The 27,925-nt window shown below is 44.6% G+C and overlaps 1 protein-coding gene and 1 long non-coding RNA gene across 4 annotated transcripts in view; one reads left to right on the top strand and one right to left on the bottom strand.

Moving 5' to 3' along the window:
- The window catches only part of SPARC (secreted protein, acidic, cysteine-rich), a 50,030-nt gene that overhangs the window by 20,328 nt on the left and 1,777 nt on the right, over positions 1 to 27,925 (top strand). For 2 of the 3 annotated variants that reach the window (XM_084588475.1, XM_084588477.1), the window contains exons 2-7: positions 7,346 to 7,416; positions 12,102 to 12,225; positions 13,684 to 13,811; positions 17,990 to 18,128; positions 20,940 to 21,150; positions 22,832 to 22,980. In XM_084588475.1, the coding sequence (XP_084444601.1) occupies positions 7,357 to 7,416; positions 12,102 to 12,225; positions 13,684 to 13,811; positions 17,990 to 18,128; positions 20,940 to 21,150; positions 22,832 to 22,980 (811 nt within the window). In that variant the 5' untranslated portion in view covers positions 7,346 to 7,356. Of the gene's footprint in view, positions 1 to 6,621; positions 6,777 to 7,345; positions 7,417 to 12,101; positions 12,226 to 13,683; positions 13,812 to 17,989; positions 18,129 to 20,939; positions 21,151 to 22,831; positions 22,981 to 27,925 lie in introns of those variants that run through there. The other variant, XM_084588476.1, reaches the window with a different exon arrangement.
- LOC146202984 (uncharacterized) lies at positions 8,928 to 9,888 on the bottom strand. The gene is made up of 2 exons (XR_014702326.1): positions 9,541 to 9,888; positions 8,928 to 9,052 (listed from the first exon to the last, which is right to left on the bottom strand). It is a non-coding gene; the product is annotated as an uncharacterized LOC146202984 (long non-coding RNA).

The following is a 27,925-nucleotide window of genomic DNA, read 5'->3' as shown; positions in this document are numbered from 1 at the left end:
TCCAGCTGCCAACGCAGTTCCGCGGTCGTTTTGGAGCAGTTTGTACACCACTTCGCTCGCACGCGATTCACATCGTTTTCAAACTGGCGGCCCATGACAAGTAGCGCGTCTTACCAGCGTCTGCCACCCGAGTTGCACCTTTAGTGCAGTCTCGACGCTGGAAGGGCATTTTCGCGCAAAGCGATATTCGTGCGGGATGTTTAATCATTCGCTGATACGTCTCGATAATAACACCCTGAGCATCAACAACGGCACCTTTGCCAGTCGGGGTGCAAACGCATTTCGAAAGAGCATGGGGCCGTGCATTCCCTTTCGCGATTCGTTCTTCTCCGTGATCAGCCCTATACCTCCGGTGCCGGAGCCGGCCAATGACACTATATAGTATACATTTTTAAAAGCAAGAAGAGCGAATGGTTGGTAATTGTCATTGCATAATGATAATTAGGCAACTGTCAATCATGACATCATAAGCGGAAACTACCAATGGGAAATGAAAAATATGAGGCCTGAAGTTTGTTAGTTGTGATCCTTTTGCACGCCACACCATGGCCGCGATACCGTTCTACTTTTGCGGGAAGTTATCTGCGCCGCGGTCAACTATATACAACTTAGCGCGCTGTCTTCTGAATCACGCGTGGCACTCCGCCCAGCGCAAGCGGCCATTGAAATATCAAATGATTTCTCGCGAGATTCGACTAAGACAGCCGAAGTGGTGACCATCTCTTGATCTGCAGGCCCGTGAACTTACTCAATCCGTCGTCCTTCTACATAATGACAATGCTGCAAATTTGGCTGCGCTTATCTTTTTATATCCTTTCATCCTTTCTCTAGCAGCATGATTCATGCGTCTATCGAATACTTCGGTTATACACTTGGCTTGCTAGATTTAACCAGAGCTCTTTTAATGTTTCCTGGTACGATCAAAGAGCTCTGAGTTTAACGCTCTGAAGCGACATCGGACACGGCGGATGCTTTTATAGTAAAGGACTCCGGCAACTTTGAACGCTTCTGGTTCTTTAACGTGCGCTGACATCGCACAGAACACGAATGCGCCTCTTTCCGTCGAAAAGTGGCCGCAGCGACAGGTGTCGAATCCGCGTCCTCAGGATCAGCACTCGAGCGCCCTAAACACTACCACGGCGGAGCGAATTGTCAGACGCACCTTAAGAAAACAGCAGTTGGCAACAGTGGCCTATTGTCTGTGCGATCATATATCACTCAGCTAGTCCGACCTTGCAATAAATAAAATCAACATTTTTACGCTCCACTTCAATAAAAAACCCAGAGGGATATAAAAAATGTTGCATTGGTAATTTTTAGTCTTGGATTTATTAGCATTTTCTTCAGGTTACCAGAGAACCATTCACTACGGACTTTTTTTTTTTTTTTTTCACCTTGATGCTATAAAGCGCTCAGCTGCTGTTCGGTGGAGGCGAAAAGCAAGGTGCCCGTGTGCTGTGCGATATCAGTGCACGCTGAAGAATCCCAAGTGGTCGAAATACCCGGAGCCCTCCACTGCGGCGTCTCTCATACCCTGAGTCGATTTTGGGCGTTGAACTCAATAAACCAAACCAATCAGTATGTACCGGCCAAGAATGTGGGCGGAGCTCATCACCGAGACAAGATCTCGTGCTCACGGTGGAGCCTGACAGCAGACTGTCACTGTACTCGACAGAGAGGCGGTCACCGAACGGCCTCCGCATCTGGTCTCGCAAAATTATTGCCCTGTCATACAACGATTCTGATATCCAAGTGCTACGGACCTTCTGACGTATGTCTAAATTAACCGTAAAGACGCATTCCGATGTTGTCGCGTAATTGCTGCTTAGCTTTCTCTATTAACGTGCCTAAAATAATGGCAATTAAAAAGTATCGTTCGTGGTTACCTGATGGGCCTCACCGACACATTCCGGTAGTGCGCGCGAAAACACAGCCTGTTTTATTCGTGTTTTTACAGACCTCATCACGATGACTGTGAATCATAGTGGTGCAGGCTGTTTTCGGTCAGTTGTAGCCCCCCCCCCCCCCCCCCCCCTCCATTTTTACTTTGTGTCTTGCTGCATACATGCACGATTTCGCTAACCGGTTATCAGTGCTGTCGTTTTAATAGTTGAAGGTACAGCTGACCAAAAGGTGCCATGAAATTGTCGTGAAAATGAAAGAATCTGCGTCATGCTGTGTAGACTGAGCATTCAAATGCCCCCCCCCCCCCCCCCCCCCCAAAAAAAAAAAAAATATATATATATATATATATATATATATATATATATATATATATATATATATATATATATATATATATATATATATAGAAAACGAGGATTTTTAATTTTAATTTGGCATTGATAATCGCATAAAACAAAAGAAGTGCCGTATTATCGGTGCGACCCACCGTGTGACCACATTAGTTTTGTCATAGTTTACGCTCTGTCCAGTATGTCTTTCAATCAAAAGAAGTGGCGGGGGTTTAACTGTTTCTGCACAACGGGTAAAACGACCGTTTTTTCTAGGCCGCGCGCGGTAGTCTTTTGTTTTCCCGCAAAATGTACTAGGTTTAATATTTTACGTAGCACAAAATGGTGTCACCGGATGGTTTATTCCTGCAACTTACGACCCGGCTCTCCCGGAATCGCCGCGGCACGAGGGAGCGTGTACGTTGTGAACTGCGCGAAAAGCACGACGCCCGCTCCGTTCGTCCCCGCGTCGCCATTACGTTTCGGCTTCCCTCAGACTCTGGCTGAGTTATGTGCCTCGAACTCTACACGCTTCGCAGAACAACACGAAGGTTCGACTCCTCGGAGTGCGGCGATCGGAGCGTGGGCGAAAGGAGACGCGATAGTTATACACCAACCCCTGCGACTCTGCAGATCCTTCATAACCTGACCAACTCTTAATAAACAGTTTGCTTTTAAATTCGTTTGTCTGGCCTCACTGCTATAAAATGGAAGCTAATTAATCGTGCTTTTTCGGTATATAAGTTTTAACAACGAAATATGCGTTGCAACGGAAAATTTTGTGTTGCATAACCTAGTTTTCCGAAAAAGTTAACAAAAATTGCAAAAATACACTTGCACCTGAAAATAGAAAAAAGTTTAAATTTTTCTGGAATATATAAAATTTTTGGCCTCTTATTAGCAGTATGTCGAAAAAAAAATTTGAACATCGAAGTTAATATTCTTCGTCGAAAATAACTGGACACGCAAAACGAAGCCGACGATGAAAACGAAACTATAACCGGCGCGTGGACGCCGATGTCCCAGGTTGATTTGCGTCGTCGTCGGTATCATAACGGAATTGTGACAGCAAAGGCAGCCTGTTCAGACTCACCGTTGCTCGGATTGTCGATAAAATCAACCGCGGGCTATACTCCGTTTCATACATCAAGTGCAACACTGCCAAAGCTACAGCTCTTGTTTGCGCTCTCCGCATCCGCGATGAGAAATAGTGCCTGCTCTTGACGAGAGGAAATGATAGTTGCTTTGTCTGCAAGCTTAATGCATCTTACATTTGCCATCAAATTCATGAAAAGCACCTTTTTTAGGAAGAAAGGGTCGCATTCGGTGAATTTGTATGTTTTTTATGTCGTTTTCGTTCGTGCCGCGTTTTCGCTGCCCCGCAACCTTGCCAGCTGTGCCACTAGATGGCGCTGGCTGTGCCCTCCACGTCGCGCATCTCTTTTTGAGAAAATGGTTCTTCGGTGCGCATTTTTTCTACAAGATCCGCACTGCGAAGATGTCTAGGCATGCGAAGCAAGTTATTGCAAACGTGTATGCTCGGAATAGAGCCCGTTTCCGCAGGAACCACTCGGCCACAGAACGAGCGCGTAGTGATACGCCTCCTGTTTTTTTTTTTTTTTTTTTCTTGCGGACTATTTGCGTAGCTTTCGCTGCGTTGCACCTGATGTATGAAACGGAGTATAGGTGAAGTCACGAAATTTGCAGAGTTTTCGAGCTGGCCATTCTTGTTTCGACCTTCACGCTACCGCGCCTTCGGAACGCCTTAAAAATGGCGTATCGAGAGAGAAAAAAAGAGAACATTGAAAACAAAACATCAGTTGTCTGATTGCATGTCAAATGGTGTAGCGTGTGCGTCAGCAACGCGGAAGACTCAGAAATCGGCGTACGAAGTCATTGTTAGCGGACTAATAGCTGTATACTGCGTCGTCGGGGAAGTTAAGATATGAAGTCTCCGAAATCGTCTCGCGAAATTATCGCTAATGGGCTGAAGATGTTCAGTGGGCGAGGTAAGGGAAGGGTTAAGCATATGGCTCGCACCTATATTTATACGAGAGAAAGCTGTCGTACGTATGGTTTAGCAAGATTGTACATGGTTTGACGGGTTGAGTTAGGGGAACGCTCGAGCTTGCCCTTAAGAGGATCACGCCGTCTTTTGATTCCGCATATTTTTATAACCGCTCGTATTTTCGGCAGAAAGTTAGGTGGGCGGATGAGGTTAAGAAGTTCGCAGGGGTCAAGTGGATGCAGCTAGCACAGAACCGGGTTAAGTGGAGAAATATGGGAGAGGCCTTCGCCCTGCAGTGGGTATAGTCAGACTGATGATGATTTTTATATATTTTGTTTATGTTGGTCTTGGGGGAAAGGAAGACGCAGTATATGTCTTACTTTTCGGCTGATGCCTACACTTAATTTATAGATTGGTTTACAGGAAAGAAAGGCGCTGTATCTCTCACAGTTCTCGGTGGACACCTGAACTGCGTCGCAAGGAAAGGAAAGGGGTTAGGCCAAAGATCAAGGTCGTTGTGCAACGGTACGTCAGCAAAATCCGAAGTTGCACCCAATTAGTATAGAGCTCACGGTCAACAAGCAGCGCTTGCTTCGTATTGGATCGGAAAAAATTTATTGATCGAAAAGGTCAATGGGATGGGACTAGTGACCCTTTAACGGAGGGCGACCTCTCTCCCCAGCCCGCGAGCTTGGCTTATGTGCTCTTGTTCGGCTTCCTCAGGAGCCTAGGGCAGGCCGTCTGATAGGGTGCTTGTGGGAGGTTTTGGGTGGCGGAGTTTCCTAACAGTCCCATAGAAACTGCGACCGCGATGAAAGCAGTTGAGATCGATGGGTTGTTTAGTAATTTTGACCGAGGAATCGCTGGCAACGTAATTTAAGCTTTTGTTACTGTATGGCTGCAGTGTTTTGAATTCCTTGGATGAAGCGGCAACCACGGCCCATTAAAACTAATTGGCGAGTCATGCGGTACTGTGCGGTAAAAGCATTGGGCATGAAAACTGCAGTGGTCGTTATTCTCTACTAAAATATCTGGTTACTGTATGCGGGGAATGGGGTAGATTTGTATTTGCTTTCGTTACGTCCCTTTAGCCGACGTGAAATCGCCATCATGCTGGCTAATCTTGGTTCCGAGCATCAGTCTATTGGCTGTTTCCGCGAAGGCGAATCAGAATTCTTTAATATGGGCGTTTTGAGATGTGAAGACGGCTTCTGTGGCACAATCGTACCAGTGATGGCGGACATCAGAAAGCAGGTGGATAACGGAATTAGCAAGCTGGTTAACAGATTTATAATTATTTCAATTATTGCAGTTAGGCGTCTCATTGCAGTTAGATATTTCTGGCCGGCCATTATAGTAATAGCCATATCAGATCCTAAACCTTTGCAACGATATTACCTTCGGAGCAGTGGCTCAGCAATCTTTGGTTATCTCGGGTTAAACGGTATTTATGTAACGCGCTACTTGATCTTCATTTACCGTTCAACACCACGCAATGCCCCGCCGCGGTGGCTCATTCATAGGGCACTCGACTTCTGAGTCCGAGGACGCTGGTTGGATCGCGTTTCGTTGGAGGGAAACTCAGGACGCCTGTGTACTGCGCGATCTCTGCGCATGTTAACCATCACGTGTGGTCTAAGTTATTCCGGAGCCTACAACTCGGCGCCCCTCACAACCCATGCCGCTTTGGGACTTCAACACGCGCAGGTGGACGAGTTATTCGCTGAACTTTCTAGTTAAAACGACAGCGTGCTCTCAATTCGGCCTGCTCCGTCAATACAGCAGGGACTCCAATCTGCTTTTCCGCAGCACGAGACAGTGGGCTCTTCACCATGGATGCGGCGCATCGGAGCGAAAAGGAAGGGGTTGTTGTCCGCGGACACACAAGGGGGCGACGGCTGAAACCACGCATCGCGTTTATCAACACCGGAATCGGTCGCGTGACTCCGCGCGGACAAGTTCTAAAATGACGGGGCGCTCAAATACCGACAAGCTCAGCGGCTGCGTCGCAGGCGTGGTTTCGGATGGCCAGTTCCAGACCGTGCGTGGACGGCGGCCCAAGGCAACCGGGCGCGTTGCGCGGGCGTCGCAAGCGCACGGCCTGGTTTCTTTTTTTTTTCTTTCTTTCTTAGTGCGCGATACGCAGCGGCCGAATCTGCGAATCTGAATCTGCGTTCGCTCAGCGCTTGAAGGGCGAATGCTGCTTTCGCTGGACTCCCGGGGCTGTATCATGTAGCAGGACAGATGCCCTTGTGCGCCCGGATGTGCCGGTGGAAGATGCCGAGCTTCCCCGACGGGAGGGGCGCGGGGAAGCGCCGACGTGTAAAGGAGGAGAGGGGGCGGCGCTGATGGCGCATCGAAACCGTGGGACGCCCCGCTCGAACCGACGCACCATACGCTCCAGAGCTCGTGCGGCGGTCCTCCGCCTAAATATAGAGACGCGCCAGAGCCGCTCAGCTGTGCTCTGGATTCAGCTGCCTGTCGGCTGAGCAAAATTTCCGCTCTGCCCTCCCTCGGCCGCTGCTCTCGCTGAGGCACGCACTTTTTCTGGGCCAGTTTGTTTTTCGTGAGCGCACAATGTAAACGCGCAGCGAAGGCGGCTTCCGCCGATCTGCCCGGCCGCCGAAAATCGCCAAAACGCAAAGACCGGGGCAAACAAACCGGAGCCTGTCCTCGAGCTATAAAGGATCGGGCAGCGGCCGCTTGCAGATAGTCTAGGTTGCTTCCTGTGTATGTGCGTATTCCCCTGCTTAAAGGCAAGGTTGGCCACCGCTGTTGGCGGAGGAACCCACATCTTTGGAACAAGTGGCATCTTTTCAGAGTTCAAGCGCCGTTTGTGCCTAAGGAAATTTATTTCAGTGTTCATTCAGTTTGTATTTAAAATCACTCGACTGAACCGGCATTTTGCATATCAAATGAACAGTGTTTGTATGTTTGTTCTTTTTATTGTTTTGCACGTTCCCATCATCGCCGTTGTAAACCAATAATGTAATGCCTTCGGGCCTTTAAGGGATCAATAAATGAAATGAAATATATCGCGCCGCTTTTCCTCGAGCGCTTGATATTTGCTGATCGCTGAGAATGAGTTACATTTCTTTTGCAGGAACGAACAAGATGAAGACCTTCGTTGTCCTGTTGCTTGTGGGACTTGTCCTGGCAGCGGAGGCAAAAAAGGTACGTGGTGTTTCTTGCGCGCAATTACACCTTTGCATGTGTACAGTCGCCTAGCGGAGCAAAAAAAATAAAAAATAAAAGGCGAAATTTTGGCTTACTGACTCTATAACAGCTACAATTTAGTTGTCAGGGAAAATTGCACATCTACGTGCCTTCGATCTAGCACCATCATTATCGCTACAAAACAGAGGGCATGCTTGAAAATTTCTCTTTCTTTGTGCGACAGGGCGGTGTGTACTGACGATTACGTGTGGTGAAGCCGCTTCGTGCGCATAGAGAATTATTTTGATTGGTTTGCTTTACGAGGCTTAACGCCCCAAAGCGACTCAGGCTATGAGAGATGCTTTAGTGGAAGGCTCCCGAAATTTCGATCACGTGGCTTCTTTAACGTGCAATGACATCGTATAGCGCACCCTGTTTTTCGCCTCCAGCGGAAAGCGGCCGCCGTGGCCAGGATTCGATCCCGCTGGCTCAGCAGTGGAGCGCCTTAACCGCCGAGTCACGACGGTCTTGTCTGCATTTGAGGTGACTCGTGCGCGGACGGCGGTTTTTCGCCAAGTGCTTTACTTCACGCATACTGCCGGGAACGTTAAAGACGTGCCCCAATATCGTAAAGGCCTTGTACCGTAATCGATATCGTAAAACAGTATCATAAAAGCAGCCCTGTGGCGTTTTTCGGACGCTTCACCGCACAGTTCACGCGGTGAAGTGCGGTGGAACTGCGCGTGTCCAGCGTGCAGTTTCAGCGTACCAGAAGTAGCATATGTGGATTCACGCGACGGATGTACCCTTACAAAAATGCATGTAGGGTTTCTATAGAAATTCGAAAGCGTTGTGTCAATACACGCTGTTGAAAGTCTGTTGATAATCGGCAACATCTTGGATGATGCAGTGTTGACCTCTTGTTGAGCGCTTATGAAATAGTGGCCCATGTGTTTCTTAAGAGCGCTTTTGGAATTCGCGCAACTGAAATTCTGTTGATTTCAGGCTCAAATGCTTCAGAAACTCTGCAAGTGACGCTTTTTGATTTTCTGCTACCTTTCCACTCCTGAACAACAGAAAATAGTACACGACCATCGGTTTGCCAGGAGCAGACACGGGGTGATTTTCATTAATGCAAAAGTAGTACAGTACATCTCCTAGCTGCGATAAGTCACCACATTCTATGTTCTGCCCGACCAATCAACAATCCTGTCTGATCAGTGCTGGTTAATGATAAGCATAGTGAGGCATAAAAGAACAAAACAGATCTTGATCTTTTAAGCCCCATTATACTTACTCACTCATTAACCTACACTAAACTGACTAAATTGTTGATTGATCGAGCAGAACATAGAATGTGTTGACTGACCGCAGCAAGGATATGTGCTGTTCTACTTTTGCATTAATGTAAACCACCTCGTGCCTGCTCCCGGCTAACCGTTGATCACGCAGCATTTTCTGTTAATCCGCAGCGGAAAGGGAACACAGAATAAAAAATGCGCGTTAATGAGAAAGAAAAAATATGCATCTTTGGTGAACCCATAACATGAGCTGGGCTGTTTATTTGCTTTATTTCAATTCATATGCAAGGTATGACGCCAGGCTATTCTTTGCGTAAAACGCTGATACGTCCGGGAACTCCTCGCATGTGATGCTGAAATAAACAATATAAATCATAATTAAGTTGCGGTATATACTAACTTAAAAATAGAGGAAAGGCATTTGTGCGCTGCTCCACGTCATAGCTCAAGAAATTTCTTGTCTAAAATGAGTTGTCACTGTCTTTCACTGCTTAGACGGCATCGACCGCCGCTTCCACAGCTCGGCAGCACTGCCACATCGTTCATTTCTCCCTGATAAACAATATATGCTGCCGTCAAAGATCCCATTGTGAATATAAATAGCAAAGTGCAAGTCACAAGCATTACTACCCAGAAAACTTGAAGCAGAATTACCAACTATAGGCACCAAAATGAGTGGAAACAAAAACAAACACTGCAAAAATGGTGGAGCTGCACAGATTCAATAATCCACAATGTGTGACAGAGGCATATTATGATCTCGATAATGTGTCCGTCTCAGCGCGAGTAGCGTATCGAAAGAGTACAGCACTGTGCCGAACAATCCGTCAAAAACGGTCACCTTGTAAAAGAAAGAAAATGTCGCCATCCCAACTGGCGTTCCATCGGCCCCAGCGTCCGCGTTAGAGACAAGCCTGGTTCTCTCTCTCTCCCTCCTTTTTTTCCGACGAGGCTGGCTTGCCTGCTAGAAATATTTACATGCTCGCTTCCCCTTGTAGCACACACTGTACAAGACTGGCACAAACACGAATAGGAAAAAGTAAAACTCTCACCAAAGTGCAGACGCTCCCTCCGCCCGTGCCGGCTTTTCGCCCAGAATCCAAAACGCCTGCGACTGTTGAACTTCTTAAACACGTCCTCCTTGCGCAGAAGCTGCCACCCAAGAGCGGATTCCTCCGAAGACTTAAATGCGTACGTTCGCGCTCAAATTTGAACAAAACGATCTTCGTGATAATCACCAGCGAAAAACCTACATACGGTGCTTCGCTCACAGTGCAAGATGCGACCACGGTGGCGGGAAAACGCCAACTGAACTGGCACATCGCCGCACTCAGCGTACCCGCGTCCGCGTGCAAAGAAAACAGGGCGCGGAAGAACAGCTTCGGTGAAAAGGGGGAGCCGCCGCCCCCGCTGCGCGAGCTATGCTGCAGCCAAGGTCATCTCCGTGAAGACAGACCACGGAGAAGGCAGAGAGCAGAGACCCAGAGGGAGCAACCCCTCCCCCCCTCCCCCTTTTTCCCCCCAGCCGACAGGAAGTAACTCTCGACCCTCCGGACATGCTGGCGCCGTTCGCGGCACGGGGGAAAGATGGGTGTGGACAGTAGCAAGGCAGTGGCCGAATGCTTCTTTGAAAAGACGAGTCGCGGATAGAAGACGCGTGTAATCCTATTTTTGAAAAGACGAGTCGCGGATAGAAGACGCGTGTAATCCTATTTTTTTTTTCTTTTTATTTCATAAGCGAATGCTTTTGCTATGCGTGTTAACTCTATAGTATGCGTGGGATCAATCCGTCATTATTAGAACCCCTCAATGTTTAAAGTGACTTCATTTTAGCATGGTGTCCACTTTAAGAAAGGAAGGAAAAGAAAAAAATAACAGTTAAATTCTCCAAAGACATACAGGATTCCAATACAGACTGCACCTCATTTTGCGGCAAAAGCTACGGGCAAAAATACCTAGGCTTGGGCAGAATGTCAGACCCTGAAGCATATATATAGTGAACTTTGCAACTGGTTTAAAAAAGCTTTGTCCTGCCCTACATGGTAGGTTCAATCTAGGATCCTGTTTGTTAGTATGATGACTCACTGAACTTGTTTTATGATAAATATAAAATATGTCCTACCACTAAAGTTACCTTCTGCGACATACAGAAGCTGATTCATTACGGATTCTGACTGACATTCAACGATGTATTTGCATTATTAGTGGAGGCTTTGCCATCATGAAGTTTTTAGGGCATATTTTCACTGTGTTGCGAAGCTTGAGCTAAGTGTGCACCGTTAATATGTACTTTTATATAACATGAACGAGCACGCAACTGCATGCTGCTCTTATATTTCCCTTTGCAGAATGTGGCCAATAGTTGATTACAAGTGAGACCAAAAATTCATAACGAAATTGTCACATCATGTTCTTATCATTTGTGCCTAAAACTACTTAAAAACATGGGTCAGCTTGAACAGTACACGCTAATTGTTCGTGAACGTTGAAAACTGACAACAAAAAGCACATAGAAAAAATAGCACAAAAAGTCTATTGGGTAGAACACAATGAAAATTCTGTGGGCCCTGTAAAGATTGCACTCAGCTGGGGTTGAATGTCTATCGAAATTCAATAAATTCAAAAGGCGGTCAATAGTCCAACAATAGAGTTTCAAAACTCATTTTTGTAAGGGTATGCGTAAGCGTTAGAATAGTTCGACGCCATCCCGGAGTAAAAATAAAAGAACAGTGACGCGCCATGCAGCATCCGAAACTGCACGACTGGCTGATGCGCACGTCCGATCGCAGCCACGGAATGGCGTGAAGTTAGTAAAAGTTAAACCGAAACTCTGCGATTGAGCTATATTTCGGAAATGAAATGTGAAGCTTCCGTTCATCATCACGCCTGCCATAGAGCACACGAAGTGTACGAGCACCATTTTTTCATGCAAATCGGATTCTGAGAGGTCTGTTTCGGTGATCACTGCTTGCCCGGGTCATACCTCGACGTGATCGCCCGTCCGAATTAACCGCAGCGAGCCCGCCCATGTCCCAATTAACGAGCGCCTGCCGTAGACTTGCACGGAGGCCGACCGGGGTCGCGCTACTGTTTCGAATTATCCAAATATCTAAATTAACGAGGGTCAAATTAACGAAAATTGACTCTAGTTGACGCGATCAGCATTCTTCTCACTGTTCCACTGGTAGCCAATATACGGTATATATGGCAATTTGATCCTGTTGCACCAGTTGAGCATTTTGGATTGGGCCTGTGGTAGGGCCAGAGCACTGCATCTCTTTCTCAGTGCTTTTTCTTTTTTAAAAATTGGGGAACTCAACGTGCATGTAGAATCAGCTCTGGAAGTCAACGTGTATGCAAAAAAAAAAAAAAAAAAAAAAAAAATGTATTTCTTCTTTGCAGCACCATGGATCTAAGCATGGGAAGAAGCACCATACAAAGAAGCCCAAGGATGCTATTGATATTGCTGCTGAAGATGAGAATGTCAGCATCTTGAAAGACAAGAGCGCAGAACTGGATGCGGAACGTAAAAACATCTTTACTTTTTTTGCTGGTTGCTTGATGAAAAATTTATTGTTCACCAAGACACTGTGCCGCAACAGATGAAATTTGAAAAAATAATTTTTCTTTAATTATCAACATTTATTTCGTTCATTCTGCTCTTATATGTAGCAAACTTTGCCTATACCTAATTTTGTTCTTGTGCGCGTTGTATGTCTGCATCTTAGACATCATAAGTTAGTGAAGTCAGGCATTTACCTTGACTGACAGCCACTTCATGGCATTTTGTTATATGGAAAAAAAAAAAAAAAAGTACACTATCATTATGCAGGTTGCAGATCCGAACAAATTTCAGCTGAAATTCGCAGTTCCGGCCTCGTTATTTATTAACGCTATCAGCATCAGGCTTCCAGCTAGAGGAAGCGGTATCTGGCGGTGGTGTCGGATGACTGTTTCGGTGGTTTCGGTTTCACTAGTTTCACCTTGCTGACGCCGCGATCCTCGCGACCGCGGGGCCCGCGGACGCACACTCGACTGAAAGGCGGTCGGTGGCACCTCGCACAATGTAGAGAGAATCATTAAGCACTTTGCATGCATTGCAAGAGTCTCGCCAGCCATGCTGGCTCGCCACGCCCTACAGCCGATTCGCAAACGTTAGCACTTCGGTCGCGCTTTCGAGAAATGCGGGATACCGAACCCGTTTCGAGGTACAGAAAAATAGTTTCTACTGAAAGATGCCTCCAGCAAGGGACTCTTTGCAGACGATACACATACCGGACGACGACAATCGCGAAAACCCCGACTCTGAGTTCCTCGGCGCACACGCCGCGCGCCTGCGGTGCTGATGCGAACTGGCCCGAGCGCGGTGCATGATCGTCAGCAGCCCCTGCGCTGCCTTCCCGCGTCCGAGCTGGAAGCGGCCTAGTGGTTTTAGAACAACTGGAGGGCTATGTATGTGACTTCCGCGATTGCCGGGGCGATTGTGCTCTTCTCACGATGCATGAAATTCTCCGACCCAGCGCGTCGTCGTGCGTAGGGGAGTAACCGCTCAGCCGCGAAATGTAGTGCAAATCAATATTTGGTGATCTTTTTTCGTTCGCATTATACGCGGATGAAAGCTTTTCTTTTTTTATGTTATGCTATCCCGAAATTGCACCTCATATTATATGCGGGTTCTTCTGGAGGTACTTAATCCAACAGTGATTCAAAGAAAGTTTTGCGACAGTGTCAGATGTAGTAATATTAGTAATATCAGATGTAGTAATATCCAGCAAAGAACTTTTTTATAAATTTATACATAGCAAAGCTGCAGGTGGCTGTGTATGTCAAGGCAAAGGACATCTTTGAAAATTGAAAAGTGTAATCCTACAGAAATAAAACGAGCGTGCTGACAGTCCTTGAGCCTTTGCATTCTGATGGTATGTGTGCTAGGTGCTTGCTTGTTTATTTTCATATTGTGGTGCCTTCATATTAATTGTTGCAGGTGTACTGAAGGATCCCTGCAGCAAGGTTCGGTGTGGCCCAGGCAGGGAGTGCGTCATTAACGAGGACTTGACAGCTACATGCGAATGTGTCTCAAAGTGCCAACCTGAGTCCGATCCTAGGAGAAAGGCAAGTGAAACGTGTTGTGCTTGGCACTTTGTTTTATGCCACTGTGTGCATTCATGGTTCAGGGCAACTTTGAGCTTAATCACGAACCATGCTCCTTATTTGCCCTGGCACCATTGACGTGTCAGTGTTTGTGCAAGTTTGCTGTCTGTTTGTGGAATGAAGCTGTGATAACGCATGTACATATACTGATGGATAGATAGATTTTGATGCCACGTTAGGGCGGCATCGCGCCTTGCATGAAAACTAAAACTGCATAAAATTTGGCACGCTGCTGGTTATACTTATTCAACAAAAATATTTTTGAACATAGCTACGTTTATTGATCTGCAGTCCAGCCTTACTAAGGATGGCAGCAACCCATACAGAACAGAAGCTTTTTTTTTGAGCAAGTTATATCCATAATTGCTTTGCGTAAATGCATCACAAGAGGCGCCTGCACACATGGACTTCACCGGACGGTCTGTACAGGAATCAGATCGATTATATTCTTTGCCGGCAGAGATGGAGAAGCGCTATACAAGCAGTAAAAACAAGGCCTGGGGCCGATTGTGGCACCGATCATCAGCTTCTTGTTGCCAAAATTAAGCTTCGATTGAGGAAAACGCAGAAAACTAGAAGGCCTTTCAGGTATGATCTGGATCAAATTCCATTAGAATATGCTGTGGAAGTGAGGAATCGATTTCAAGAATTAGATCTAGAAGACAGAGAACCCGAAGAGATGTGGACTGATGTTCGTGATATAATACAAGAAGTTGCTACTAAGGTAGTTCCAAAGCAAAAGAAATGCAAGAAAGCAAACTGTTTATCTGAAGAGGCTTTGCAAATAGCTGAGGAAAGGAGGATGGCAAAAGTTACGGGAGAAAGAGAAAGATACAAGGTTCTCAATGCGGATTTTCAGAAAATATCAAGGAGAGATAAGAATGCCTTCCTGAACATACAGTGGCAAGCAGTTGAGGACAACAGCCAATTGAGGAACACAAGAGCTCTGTATAAGACAATCAAAGATATCAAAGGAAGCTTCTGTGCTAAGCTGGGAATGATAAAGGACAAACGAGGCAAGGACCTCACTGAAGCCTCAGAGATAAAGAAGAGGTGGCAGGAATACACAGAAGAACAGTACAAGAAGGACCCGAATGTGCAAACCCAACATAAGACGGTTGTGATTACTGATCTCGAGCCGGGCATCCTGAAGAGTGAAGTTGAATGGGCCTTAGCCAGCCTTGCTAAGAACAAAGCTAGCGGAATTGATGGCATTCCAGCTGAGTTGCTTCAAAACCTCAACCATGACGCTGTTAACATTCTGCATACATTATGTCAGAAGATTTGGACAACCCTGCAGTGGCCACAGGATTGGAGGAGGTCAGTTTACATCCCCATTCCAAAGAAAGGCAGTGCCAAAGATTGTTCCAACTACCGCACGATCGCGCTTATTTCGCATGCTAGCAAGGCGATGTTGAAAATCCTCCAAGGTAGGCTGCAGCAGTATGTGGATCAGGAGCTTCCGGACGTGCAAGCTGGGTTTCGCAAGGGCAGAGGAACTAGAGACCAAATTGCCAACCTTCGCTGGATCATGGAAAAAGCAAGAGAGTTCCAGAAACCCATCTACTTCTGCTTTATTGATTATGCGAAAGCATTTGACTGCGTAGATCACAGCAGATTGTGGCAAGCTCTCAAAGAGATGGGAGTTCCAATTCACCTCATCTGTCTCCTCAGGAACCTGTATGAAGGGCAAGAGGCCACAGTCAGAACTGGGCATGGTCTTACCGATTGGTTTCCGATCGAGAAAGGAGTGAGGCAAGGCTGCATACTGTCACCCTGCCTATTTAACCTATATGCAGAGTGCATCATGAGGAAGGCCGGTCTGGACGAGTCTTCAGCTGGAGTGAAGATTGCTGGAAAACGTATCAACAACCTTAGATATGCGGATGATACCACTTTAATGGCAGAAAGTGAAGTGGAACTCAAGAGACTTCTGATGGGCGTACAAGAAGAGAGTGAGAAGTTTGGGCTTAAACTGAACATTAAAAAGACAAAGATCATAGCGTCCTGCCCTATCAAGTCCTGGAGCATCAAGGGACAAGAAGTGGAAGCGGTGACAGATTTTCTCTTCTTGGGCTCCAAGATTACCTCGGAAGGAGACTGTAGCCATGAAATTAGAAGACGCCTGCTTCTGGGAAAGAGAGCAATGGTTAGCCTTGACCGCCTAGTAAAGAGCAGAGACATTAGTCTGCCAACCAAGATCCGTATAACTCGTGCTATGGTCTTTCCAGTTGTGATGTATGGATGCGAGAGTTGGACTGTGAAAAAGGCTGACCGCCGAAGAATTGACGCGTTTGAATTGTGGTGCTGGCGAAGACTCTTGAGAGTTCCTTGGACTGCCAGAAGACCAAATCAGTCGATATTGTCGACCATAAACCCTGACTGCCCATTGGAGGGTCAAATTCTAAAGTTAAAGCTCAGCTACTTTGGTCATCTGATGAGAAGAGAGGAGTCGCTGGAGAAAGATTTGATGGGAAAGGTTGAGGGTCGGCGGAGAAGGGGTAGGCAGCGAACGCGATGGTTAGATGGCATCCTCGAGGCACTGCAGATGAAGTTATGTGATGTTAGGAAGATAGTGAGAGACCGGAAAGCGTGGCGTGACATGGTCCATAGGGTCACGAAGAGTCGGACACGACTGAACGACTGAACTGAACTGAAATGCATGGTATACATTGGTGCAAACAACTCGATCAGTTGTTTTCGAGACAATGTCCAACTTCTGCATTGAAACTTTGTTCCTGGATCCAAATTCTAAAGGTTTACTAATTAGCCTTTACTACTTAAGTTTGGCAAACAAAGATCACTGCAGACCAGGCCACGTGATTTTCAAGAGTGCTTGGCTGGTTTCATAGGACACGTCTTTTTTAAAACCTTGTTTGCATTAGCTAGGTCACTAATATATGTTGCATACAACTAATCTATATTGAATACTGTGACATTTTAGTTTACAGTAGTACAGTTTGTACTGAAATTTTGATGCGTCTGCCTGTTCCAAAAATGCGGCAAAATTTTGTGGACAGATGAGAAATAGAAGTAGCTATTAAAGACATAATGCCAGAGAAATTTGACGTGAAACATTCTGCAGCAAGGCAGTGCAGATAGGTGAGAGTTACAGTTCCTATGGAAAACTCTTTATAGCTACATTTGCTGAAGCTTCAGCAGTCAGACTGTAATAAACTAAAATAAATTGCGACATAATAAACTGTGACAGTCACATCAGCAGTTCAGAAGTATTCTAGCACATGCCACTGGGCTTGGTGTTCATTTTTGACACCTCCACTGCAATTAACACCTTCACCAACATCTTTAGTGTCAGTTGAAATTGAAATTTAATGCCCAAGTGAAATCATTTATAGTATTTGTGGCCAAACAAATGCGCAGCAAAGTACAGTTAGCGTAACCTGAACTCTCTGAAAAGCTGGATAACTCAGGTATTGCTCTTTACTTTCCAACAAACAATATAGAGCCTTGTGAAATGTATTCAACTTGTGCACACTGGTTAATGTGTACACTTTTTTTTTTTTTTTGAGAGCATAACCGAAAGGATTTGTTCGTGCAAGGGTTTGTCCAGCTTTGCAATGTAATGACGTAGATGGCCTCATGTGTTTGACTAAGCAATTTCTGCTCATTAGGAGATTTTTTTTTTAAGTTATTAGGGTTGTGAGCTAGCTTAAGCAAACATTGGACTCATGTCATTGAGTAAAACAGCAACTGCCACAGGAAATGCCTACATGGCTGTAAATGCTTTGCGAGTTTTAAAAATATTTTTGCTCAGTGCTTGATATTTTTTTTTGCCAAGTTCTCCTCATTTATGTTGTCTTATTGCTGATTTACTAACAGTGTCCATACACTATACACTACACTCATATTTGGGTCAGTCCTAGACTGAAGAGTACAAGCTGGGGTGTGTAAAAGCAGCTAACTTATGCAGTTTTATTACGTTATTACTGCTTCATATATAGCCATTTATTTAGTTTTGGGCACATATTTTACTCTTAGCTGCAGAATCATTCTCTTGCGCTTGGTGTGGTGTATGCTGGTGGTTTCATCTAGCTAATCGCTCTCTTGCCAGGAACCAGTTGACAAAAGGTAACAGGATTTGCGAAGATGAAACAAGTCGTTCAATTTCTTTATTACAGGTGTGCAGCAACCACAATCAGACGTGGGAGAGTGACTGTGAGCTGTACCAAATGCGTTGCCTGTGTGAGGATGAAAAAGAAGGCTGTAAGGGTGAAAAGTACGAGCATGTCCACATCGATTATTACGGGGCCTGCCGAGGTATGGACTGCTTGTGTCAGCAAAGCTTGTGTTGTGCTTGTAGGTTAGTGAATATGTGTTCTGAAGCATAATATTCGAATCGTGTTTGCATTGTTTGTGATGTAGCGCATGTACCGTCGCCGCTGCTCGTAAGTCGGTGGCAGGCGATTAAAGAAGGGCATGCTGCTACAAATACTGCATAATTTTCATCACAAGAAAGTGTGAAAATATGTCTGATCATGAAAACAACAACATCTTTTGATAAACATTCAATATATTGCACCTGTTTACCAACAGAAGGAGTTGTCTTCTGATAGTGTGCCTTTAGCCTAAATGTCTACAGAGTTCAGATATCGCCAGCTGATCTTAATATATATATATATGCAGGGTGTTTCACATAATTTGAACCAAAAACTTCAAAAAAGCAGTACAGTGAAGCTTGATGAAACAAACGGCATATCGTTTGCCTTCATGTAACATTCCTCAGATTATTTTTACGTTTTACTCAATTATTTAATTAATCTCTCGAAAACATGGCCCAAATAAAGACAAGGATCACACAGAAGTGCCTGTCCTGTCTACTTCTGTGTCGTCCTTGTCTTTATTTGCGCTATGTTCTTGAGAAATTGCTACCAACTATCCCAGACCAAACACCTGTACTTAATTAACCAAGATGAATTCTGCAAAATCTTTATTATTCATTTTGGGCCAAGCGTGTTTCATCATGTTGTGGAGGGGGTTCAGATTCTTTTCTACCAACATACCTACGACAAGGCCGCTTTTTCTGGCATTTTAAGAAAGGCTGCAAAATATGAAAAAAGTTCATGTGACTGCCTTCGTGTGTTATAATATTGTAGAGCTCCAAGCAGCGTTTGGGCGAACGAAACAAATGCGGTGACCATGCTCAAGTGAGTGGCCATCACTCATTTCGACAGGCAGTACCATGACACAAATAAAAAAAAACGAGCCTGCCTTGAATTAGGCGACTTCAGTTCTCTTCATTTTTTGTTTGGTCACTGTGATACCTCGATAAAAGCTCTGTGCAAGTCTGCTGTTGGTGGCCTGCCCATCACTTATCGCTGATTGTGGCTTGGGCTTCCTGTGCTCCGGCAGAATGTGCTGACGCTGTTTCGATGCTGACAGTGGCGTCAGCCGCTCAATTCGGAACAGCGAGTGTGCACGCTGTGTTTATTCAAAATATGTTTGGCAGCACTGCAATACAGTAGCGCAAGACTGCGATCACGTGGTATTTTTTCATATTTACTGGAAAAAAAAATGATCACATAGATATGTTAGTAGAAAAAAACTTTGTCAGTTGTATCTTGACCCTCTCTACAACTTAATGTATGGGGCCACTGGGCCCTAAAGCCAATAATAATGATTCCCATAATTAATATTAGTTAATTAGCTAGTTGAGGGGAATATAAAATATACTCCAAGGAGTGCTACACAACGGCGAACAATATGACATTGGTTTCAGCTAACTGCAGTGATCAGATTTTTTTAAATCCTTGGTTCAAGTTACGTGAAACACTCTGTATATATATATATATATATATTAGTGAATTTTAACAGTGAACATTAAGAGAAATGTGCACGTGCATTCTTCATATTGCTAGTCAAGTGTTATTACCAATTGAAGATTTTCTTTACGTTTTGTTTTTGTTCTTGCGTATGGCTGTGCATTTTGCTAAGTACAAATGCAGAAGGTTATGGTTCGCAGGATATTCTTTTAATTCTGAAAGGCTGTAGTAGGCAAAGACATCCTACTGCGCACAATGCCAAAGAACAGAGTCATGCCTTCATATAACTGGCTTTCAGTATAGCTCAACTTTAACAGGGTCATCTGATTGATTGCATTAGCAGAATTATTAAAATAAAGAAGGAATGAAAGGATCCACTGATGTGTATCACGGTTTCATATAATGTCTATACATTAACGTATAGACATTATATGAAACCGTGATACACATCAGTGGATTGAATTTTTGTCAGTATACCGTGTATCCATATGAAAAGCCAGTTTCATTAACAGGTGCAGGAAGGCTATAAATCATTATGGCCCTTGGGTAATATATTCTCTGCACTGGCCATAGGAACACTGTAGGCCATGCTGCCTTGGAAAGCTCTACATCAGCTTTGGTCATGTCAACTGAAATTTCATTATATGGGCATTTTTTATACCTCTATTTAAATTCAGCTAGGGCAGCTGAAGTGCTGCTTATTAGCCAGATATTGCTCAGCTCTAAGCCACTCTGGCAGATTCAAATAAATTTGGTTTAACAATAATACTTTTGCAGCCACACAGCAGAATAGAGTATCTGTAGTGCTATAGTGCGAAGGAAAAAGGTCCATTTTTTTTTAATGTCATTCTGGTTTTGCAAAAGCACATACTGTGAAGTCCAGTTAGGTGCCATATGTATAGCAGAAGAATCTCCTTATGGTAACAAAGAGAATATCCCATGCAAACATTTAATCTTTAGATGCTGATCAAGTAAGTGTCATTTAAGGAATGTGGAATTAAATGCTGTTTAACATGCACAGCCAGCTCTGTATATAATATGAAACGAGAGAAATGGCAACTGCATTGTGCTTACTGGTTTTCAGTACGCCGATTTTGTATATAATATGAAACGAGAGAAATGGCAACTGCATTGTGCTTACTGGTTTTCAGTACGCCGATAAACATACGAGTGAAGCGCATCTGCAACAGCTGTCTACAATAGCTGCAAGGTCACTTTTCTGCAGTACTACTGAGCAGTCGTGAGCTTATAAAACGTGCGCTAGTGTGGTTTCATGGTGGCAGCTAATGCATTTGCCTGCTGTCTGCAGACCTTCCCAAGTGCTTGGATGAGGAAATGGAAGACTTTCCACGCCGCATGCGCGAGTGGCTCTTCAATGTGATGCAAGATCTGGCCAGGAGGCATGAGCTGAACGAGCCTTACAAGAAACTCGAGGAGGAAGCCGAGAGCCTGCAGAGCCGCCAGTGGGTGAACGCTGTCATCTGGAAGTTCTGTGAACTTGACAGCCACCCGCATGACCGGTGAGATGTGAATGCACTTTTGCAGTGCATATGATTATTAGATGCATAGTAAAGTCCGTCGGTATGTACTACTAGTACTACTAGTACTACAATAAGTGTGAATGGAGAACCCTCTATAAACCTGAGGAAGAGTTGCCAACACAGCTGCCACTGAGGAAAGCAAATGTGATTTTGTAACCATTTTCTTCTAGCAACAGAGCTACATTTACATCTTATTGTGAATATTCAGATAGTGCGCGCCCCACAAAAATATACTGTGCTTTCCACTTTTCAGACCAACAGAAAGAAAAACCTGGGATTGTGTATTTTTCTTTAAAATTGGGAAATAATTTGGCCCTGCACTTTTTTGCTGGAAATTGGATACAAATCAGGTTTTTGCAGAAGCCATTTTACAATCCCAGATTTTTCTTTCTGTTGGTCTGAGAAGTGGAAAGCGCAGTATGTTTTTGTGGGGCGCGCACGATATTGAATATTCACAATAAGCTGTAAATGTAGCTCTGTTGCTAGAAAAAAATGGTTACAAAATCACATTTGCTTTCCACAGTGGCAGCTGTGTCAGCAACTCTTCCTTTGGTTTATGGAGGGTTCTCCATTCACACTTTTTGTGGTACTAGTAGTATGTAGCAACCAGAAACTTCTACGTTCACCTGGAGGGCCAATGAGAAAGTGATGTAGGTGGACCTTGGCCCATATGGGCTAGGGAGCAGCGAAGAACATTTGCTACTGCTTTCAAGACTGTGCCATCTGCAATCATATATATAATTCAAGTCGGAAGTTCAGTGCTACTTCTTTCACCTTTTTCTGGTAGTGGTCTGTTAGTCTATTTTTACTGGTCATCCTTTACACATTTTACCACCTGGATACACAGCATTCCTCCACCGCCAGATATGTCTACCCTTGCATGTAGTAGACTGCAAAAATGTCCTTTTAGTGTTGCTACTTTCATTGGAATGCACAGCAGTGTTAAAGCAAAGAGCTCTTAGCATGAGACAACCTAATAGTACAGAGATGTCAATTAGAAGCCAAGACATTGTGTATGCGCCTTGGGGGCTGATTCTGACAGGTAGTTTCGAACTGCTTCCTGAAGTGAAGCCATTCATATCCTCCCTGAAGTGGGCATGACAGATCTGATAGCCTTCATACTGTACCTTTACCAGTTTACTCTGGCAGATTGCACTTCTCAGTAAACCCCACTGCAGTGGTGCAGTGGTCAGGGCGCTCGACTACTGTGCCCAAAGATGCGGGATCAAATCCCGGCCGCAGTGGCTACTTTTCGATGGGGGCTAAAAGCTAGGCGCTCGTGTACTGTGCGATGTCAGTGGAAGGTGAAGAGGGTAAAGAGCACCAGGTGTTCCAAATTTCCAGAGCGCTCCACTATGGCGTCTCTTATAGCCTGAGTCGCTTTGGGACGTAAAACCTCATAAACAAACCATTTCAGAGTAAGGCATGTTGGTTGCAGCTTAGTTTTATGAAGTGTTGGAAAATTGAGGTTTTGACTGGAAAACAAGGATGTTATATGTGTGTGCCCCCCCCCCCCCCCCCCCTTCCTTTCTTTTTTTCTTCTTGTCCAGTAAAAACACATAAAAAGTGTCCATTAGACGGTAGACGCATTAAGAGGTGTGCTCATAAATGTTGAAGGGATGTAGTGGTCTCTGCTTCATGCTTATTTCTTGTGTTGCAGGGCTGTTTCGAGGCACGAACTGTTCCCGCTGCGTGCCCCTCTCCTGTCAATGGAACACTGCATAGCTCCATTCCTGAATGCCTGCGACAAGGATGACGATCACACGATCACTCTCAAGGAGTGGGGAGAGTGCCTGGGCCTTGAGGATGGTGAGGAGAAAACGAGAATTCATTTTTGTGCTAGAGTCAGAGCAATGCTGTGTGGCATGAGCTGTGCATCAATTTCAACACTGAGGTTTCTTTGCGGGTGGGCTTTTGGCAAATTTACTAGTAAACTAACCGTGGTCAGTTTCTTGATGCAAAGCACCACCACTTTCACGTGCCTTTTGCTTCGGTCGACAATTAAAGCTTTCACCATGGCATCAAGAAGACGCAAGACATACGTTTTCCAGAAGCTCACACGAGTGCTCTTGCAATCTGCCGCTATCAAAATGTGGCTGCTGTGGTTGGGGCCGAGCCCGTGAAATTGTGCTCCAAGTATAATGCTATATCCACTAAGCTGCTGTGCCAGGCAAGAGGCCTCGATTTTTTGCAAATGCAGCAAGGTAACAAACAAAAATGTGTGCAACCCTGCAGTGCTACTGGCACCATTAGTGAATGTCTGCATCTTGCTTTCTTAAAAAGTGAAAATGGTCAGAAAGGCATATGACATCATAACAGTAAGATAAAGCTGGATTTTTAATAAAGAAAAGTGTTATGAAAGGAAAGCTGCAGGCATAACCATAATTGTCACTCGTCAGAGCGCATCAATGAACGTTATGACTAAGGCACAATTAAAACTTTCAATTTATCGCAAGATCAGTAGACGTAGCTGCGACACTTTTCTTTAAAATTCGATGCTTTGCATATAGTGTATGCTGCAGCTTCCTATACTGTTATACTACTGCAGTCAGGTTTCATACAGTTTTGGTTTAACAATTCGAAATGAAAGGAAATCAAGGTGCTTGGTTACGTGTACAGTCAAACCCGGATATATGGAACTCGAAGGGGATCGCGAAATATTTCGATATACAGAAATCGGCTTGAGACGCCACTTGCGATCATGAAAAATGATACGGTATTTGTCGCGTAGTCAACCCACTCGCATAATGAAACCACTCCCCATTTTTGCCCCCGAGAATTTGAAAAAGAAAAAAAAAAGCGCGTTTTCCTGTTCGACCGTCGCATCCACAGCTCATTTATTGGCAGCACGCCAAGATGCTGCGCAGCGTGAACTTGGCAGAGTGCCCGCGTGATGGCTTCATTGCACAAGCCTGGTTCGATTTATCGTGCCGTGCTTGGGGTGGGGCGGGCGTAGTCCACTGCTACAAAATCACTGGCAAGCGTGATAGCTGCAAGTGCCGTTTGGAGCGAACAATGCTAAAAGCCGGTGGCATGACCGCATGCATTCGTTGATTCATAGATGCAAGAATGAACGACTCTCGCAAAAAAAAAAAAAAAAAAAAAAAAAAAAAAAAAAAAAAAACAAATAAAAGAAGAAAACTGCCGCTTCTTAACGTCCACAGCCGCGACGTTAAGGCGACCCCACAAAAGCATAGAACTTCAAATAACAGCTGTACTGCGTTTCTCACTCCTAACTCTCTCGAGCTCCTAACCTTAACCATAATTGCCAAGGTATAATCAAATCCATTATGCTCTTCACCTTTGTAGACTATATATAGATGTCGACAATGAAGAAATTGCTTTATGATTGATTGAGTTAAGGAGTTCGCTTACTTTAAAATTCCCGACACTCCTGTTGGTAATATCTAGGAGTCCTCCATTTATCAACTTTTTCTTTTTTTTTCAGGTAAGTTTCCTTGGCATGCAAGTACACAGCTAGCTGTAAAGAGCACTGCATGCGAAAATCGTAACTGGCCTAAATGGTTGATTCCCAGTTGATACCAGTTAGATGCTAGTTAAATTCCAGTTGGATCCAACTCTCCATAGCTTTAGTATCTACTTTAGTATCTCTAGCTTGCGAGTAACACAGCGAGTTGATCTTAATTTTAAAGCAGGGGAATATCATGCTAATGAATAGGTCGCTTGGTGAAAATGCCTCAATCACGTACATCGATAATCAGACACCCAGCTGTAATTATATCCGTGAGCGCTGATCAAGCTTTCCTGGATTTATCAGTCTTTCAACCTCTGTTTGCGGCTATCGAGAGACCGGTTCTTTATTAACAAAGACATTTCCATTGGAGGAAACCTTCGCCAGACTAGAAAATGACACACTTTGCTGATTTAATTCGGGAAATGTAACTGAGTGACCACTTCTCCCGAATATTTGTTTGCTTTACAGAACAACTCTTCTAATCGAGGTAAAAGGGGACTTATTGCGACATAACAAGCGTAACGCGGCGCCCTGCTTGTGTTGTAAATACTACACGCTGTCAAAAATCTGTCTTCCTTCACCGCTTGACGAGGCTGAGCGATTCTTGCTGTTGTTTCTGGCAGAGATGTATGCTGACATAACCAGACGCAGAACAATAAGTTTGACAATTGAAACGTTTCTCCGTTGTCGCCCATGTGTTCAGTACATATTATATGTAAAAAGGGCACCGGAATAAAGAAAAAGCTGACTGCTAAAAACACAACCCGAGCAGCACAAACATGCGTGCCTGCAGCATTGAAGCACGCTTGCCGGTGGCCGAGACCAGCGCCTGCCAAGACACATCTAAGTATAAAGCCCCTGCATCCTTCGAAAAGTACTGCCATTATTAGATCTTTCCGCCACCACGCTCTCCCCGGAGTTTCCTCCTTGCCGCTTTCTGCCTCCCCAGCCTCCTCCGCTCTCCCATTGGCCAGTGCGTGTCACGTGTAATCGCGCGTTGCACTTTTGTATATTTTTTTCTTTTCCGGCGCACACTGGTCGCAATTTTCGAACCAGCGCGACGAAACTGCTGCACGTGAAAGCTTCATCGCGATGCCGTGCATCTGCGCATTTCATTTGCTGCAACCGGCAAGGTGAAGGCAAAGGGTCTTTTTTGTTTCGCATCCGGCCAGTGCAACGCAAAAAGAAAAAAAAAGTTTGACCGTACAGGATCGGGCGGGCGGACTTAAGGAAATAGAAAAAAAAAAAAAAAAAAAAAAGCACGGCTTTGTGAAGCAAGTTCTATGGTTCATTAGTTTTGTTTTTTTTTTTTGTTTTTTTAACCTTGTTGACCCCTGCCCCTTTAAAAAAAGCGTTTGCATGTGCCTATGCTGTGCTCGGGTTTTAGTGCATTTGAGCTTACCTCTCTCTCAAGAGAGCTGTGACATAAGAGAGGCTTTATTCAGGGAATGATTTCAGCTCCATTATCGACACGATTGCAAGGCTCGGTTTATGAATACACTCTGTTAGCTTCCGCGTACGCTCACGCATATTAATTTGGTTTGTGGTCCCGAAGCAACTTAAGCTATGAGGGAGGCTGTAGTGGACAGCTCCAGATTATTTAGGTGAGCTGGGGTATTTCACGGGCACTTTGATCGTATATAGTACGTAGGCATATTGCATTTCGTTCCATCACACTACTTCGTGACGCGACCTTGAATCTGAGGGATAAGCAGCTGCTCGCACGTTTTGTGTGGGTTTATCATAACAGAGAAATGCTGTTAACTACCACAGGCCCCTGGTATAAATTAATACCTTTGCTGTAATCTAATACTTCTGCAGCCTTCCTTTCACTCTCTTTTTTTTTTTTTTTTTACAGACACATTACTTTCGAATGCGCCTGATTAAGCAAATGGGTTTCGTATACCAATATGCGCTTATGTTGTCTTGCATCATGGGGTGAATTTTCTCACCGTGATAGCTTGCCACAGTAAATTTATCGTTTTTTATTATGATTTGTGGATGGAGTCGCTGTGGAAGCTGCGTGCACAGCAGTCATGTACGTCGTTTTTTCAATGTGGTATTCATTTTTTTTTCCTTCTGTTTTCATTTCCTGGGTCCTTTGCTGTTCAGGTAGCTATTTTGGCAGTCAAGTTTACTGCTTGCAGGGCAAAGCACTCTGCGCCTTATGTAAATTTGAGCATCTACTCTAGTCTGCGTTATTAAAAACAATCTTTTAATAACTCGCTGCGATTTCTCATTTGCCTTTTTTACAAACAATAAATAATGATACATCCATTAGTTAGCTCTGGTTTATTGTTATCGCATGCCTATCATCAGTTCTTCACATTCACTGCTACTTGTTTTGAGTCGTCGTACATTTTAGATGGCAGTGTTTCGAACGCACACTGCATTTCCAGGTGCATGGTGGTTAGCGCGATAAATATTGAGCGCGTTATTTTTCCTTTCATTAAAACAATTCTTTGTCTTTGTTATTTCCAAAATGGTGTTTTAAATATGGAGACGCTGCTTCTCGGTGAAAATTTACATTGGGAAAGAATGCAAGAGCACGTGATATATAGATGTAGAATTAGCACTTCAACAAAGCGTTACTGGAGCTGATAGGGAGATCATGTTTTTTTAACTTCCATTTTTTTTTTTTTTTTCATCAAGATTGTATTTGTTATCAAATTCTAATCACTTGCAATGTAAATAAATAAGCAATATCTTGTGCTGCGATAACAGCCTGTGTATTGTACGCATTATCGACACCCCGTCCATGAGTGAAAATGTTCTCATGGTCGCCAGAGCTCACGCATCAACTTCACATCTGTAAATGTCACAGAGCAGCAGCGGTCCAGCTGCTGTAGGCATTGCTGACCCAGGAAAGTTAACCTTTCACGTGCAGGGCGAGCAAAATTCTGCTTGTACAAATGGTGCGCAAATAAGCCTTCCCAACCACATTTACCTACTGCCATGCAGTCAAAACTTGAAACTCTGATAATTTTGCAACATTAAGTGCGTGTTTGAGCATACCGCGGGCATGTGTCGTGCTGCAACAATGCGCACTCTGAATTTGCGAACGCTTTACACTTTAAATGATGGTCCTTTTCACAAGTTTTCTTGTGTAATTCTTATAAGGCATCATTAAGGCCAGAGGAATAAAATTTTGCTTCAAAAATATCGGCGCAGGGCTTCAACAAAGTTTTCCACGGTTTCCCTCCAGTAGTATGTCAGCCGTCGTCTCCTTCGGGAGGTCCACAATAGATGGCACCACCATTGAGGCCGCGCCGCGAGGGA

This window comes from Amblyomma maculatum, chromosome 1 (assembly GCF_055883805.1).
Source record: "Amblyomma maculatum isolate TAMU_Amacu chromosome 1, ASM5588380v1, whole genome shotgun sequence".
Classification (NCBI taxonomy): Eukaryota; Metazoa; Arthropoda; class Arachnida; order Ixodida; family Ixodidae; genus Amblyomma; species Amblyomma maculatum.
This window is presented reverse-complemented; position numbering and strand designations above follow the sequence as displayed.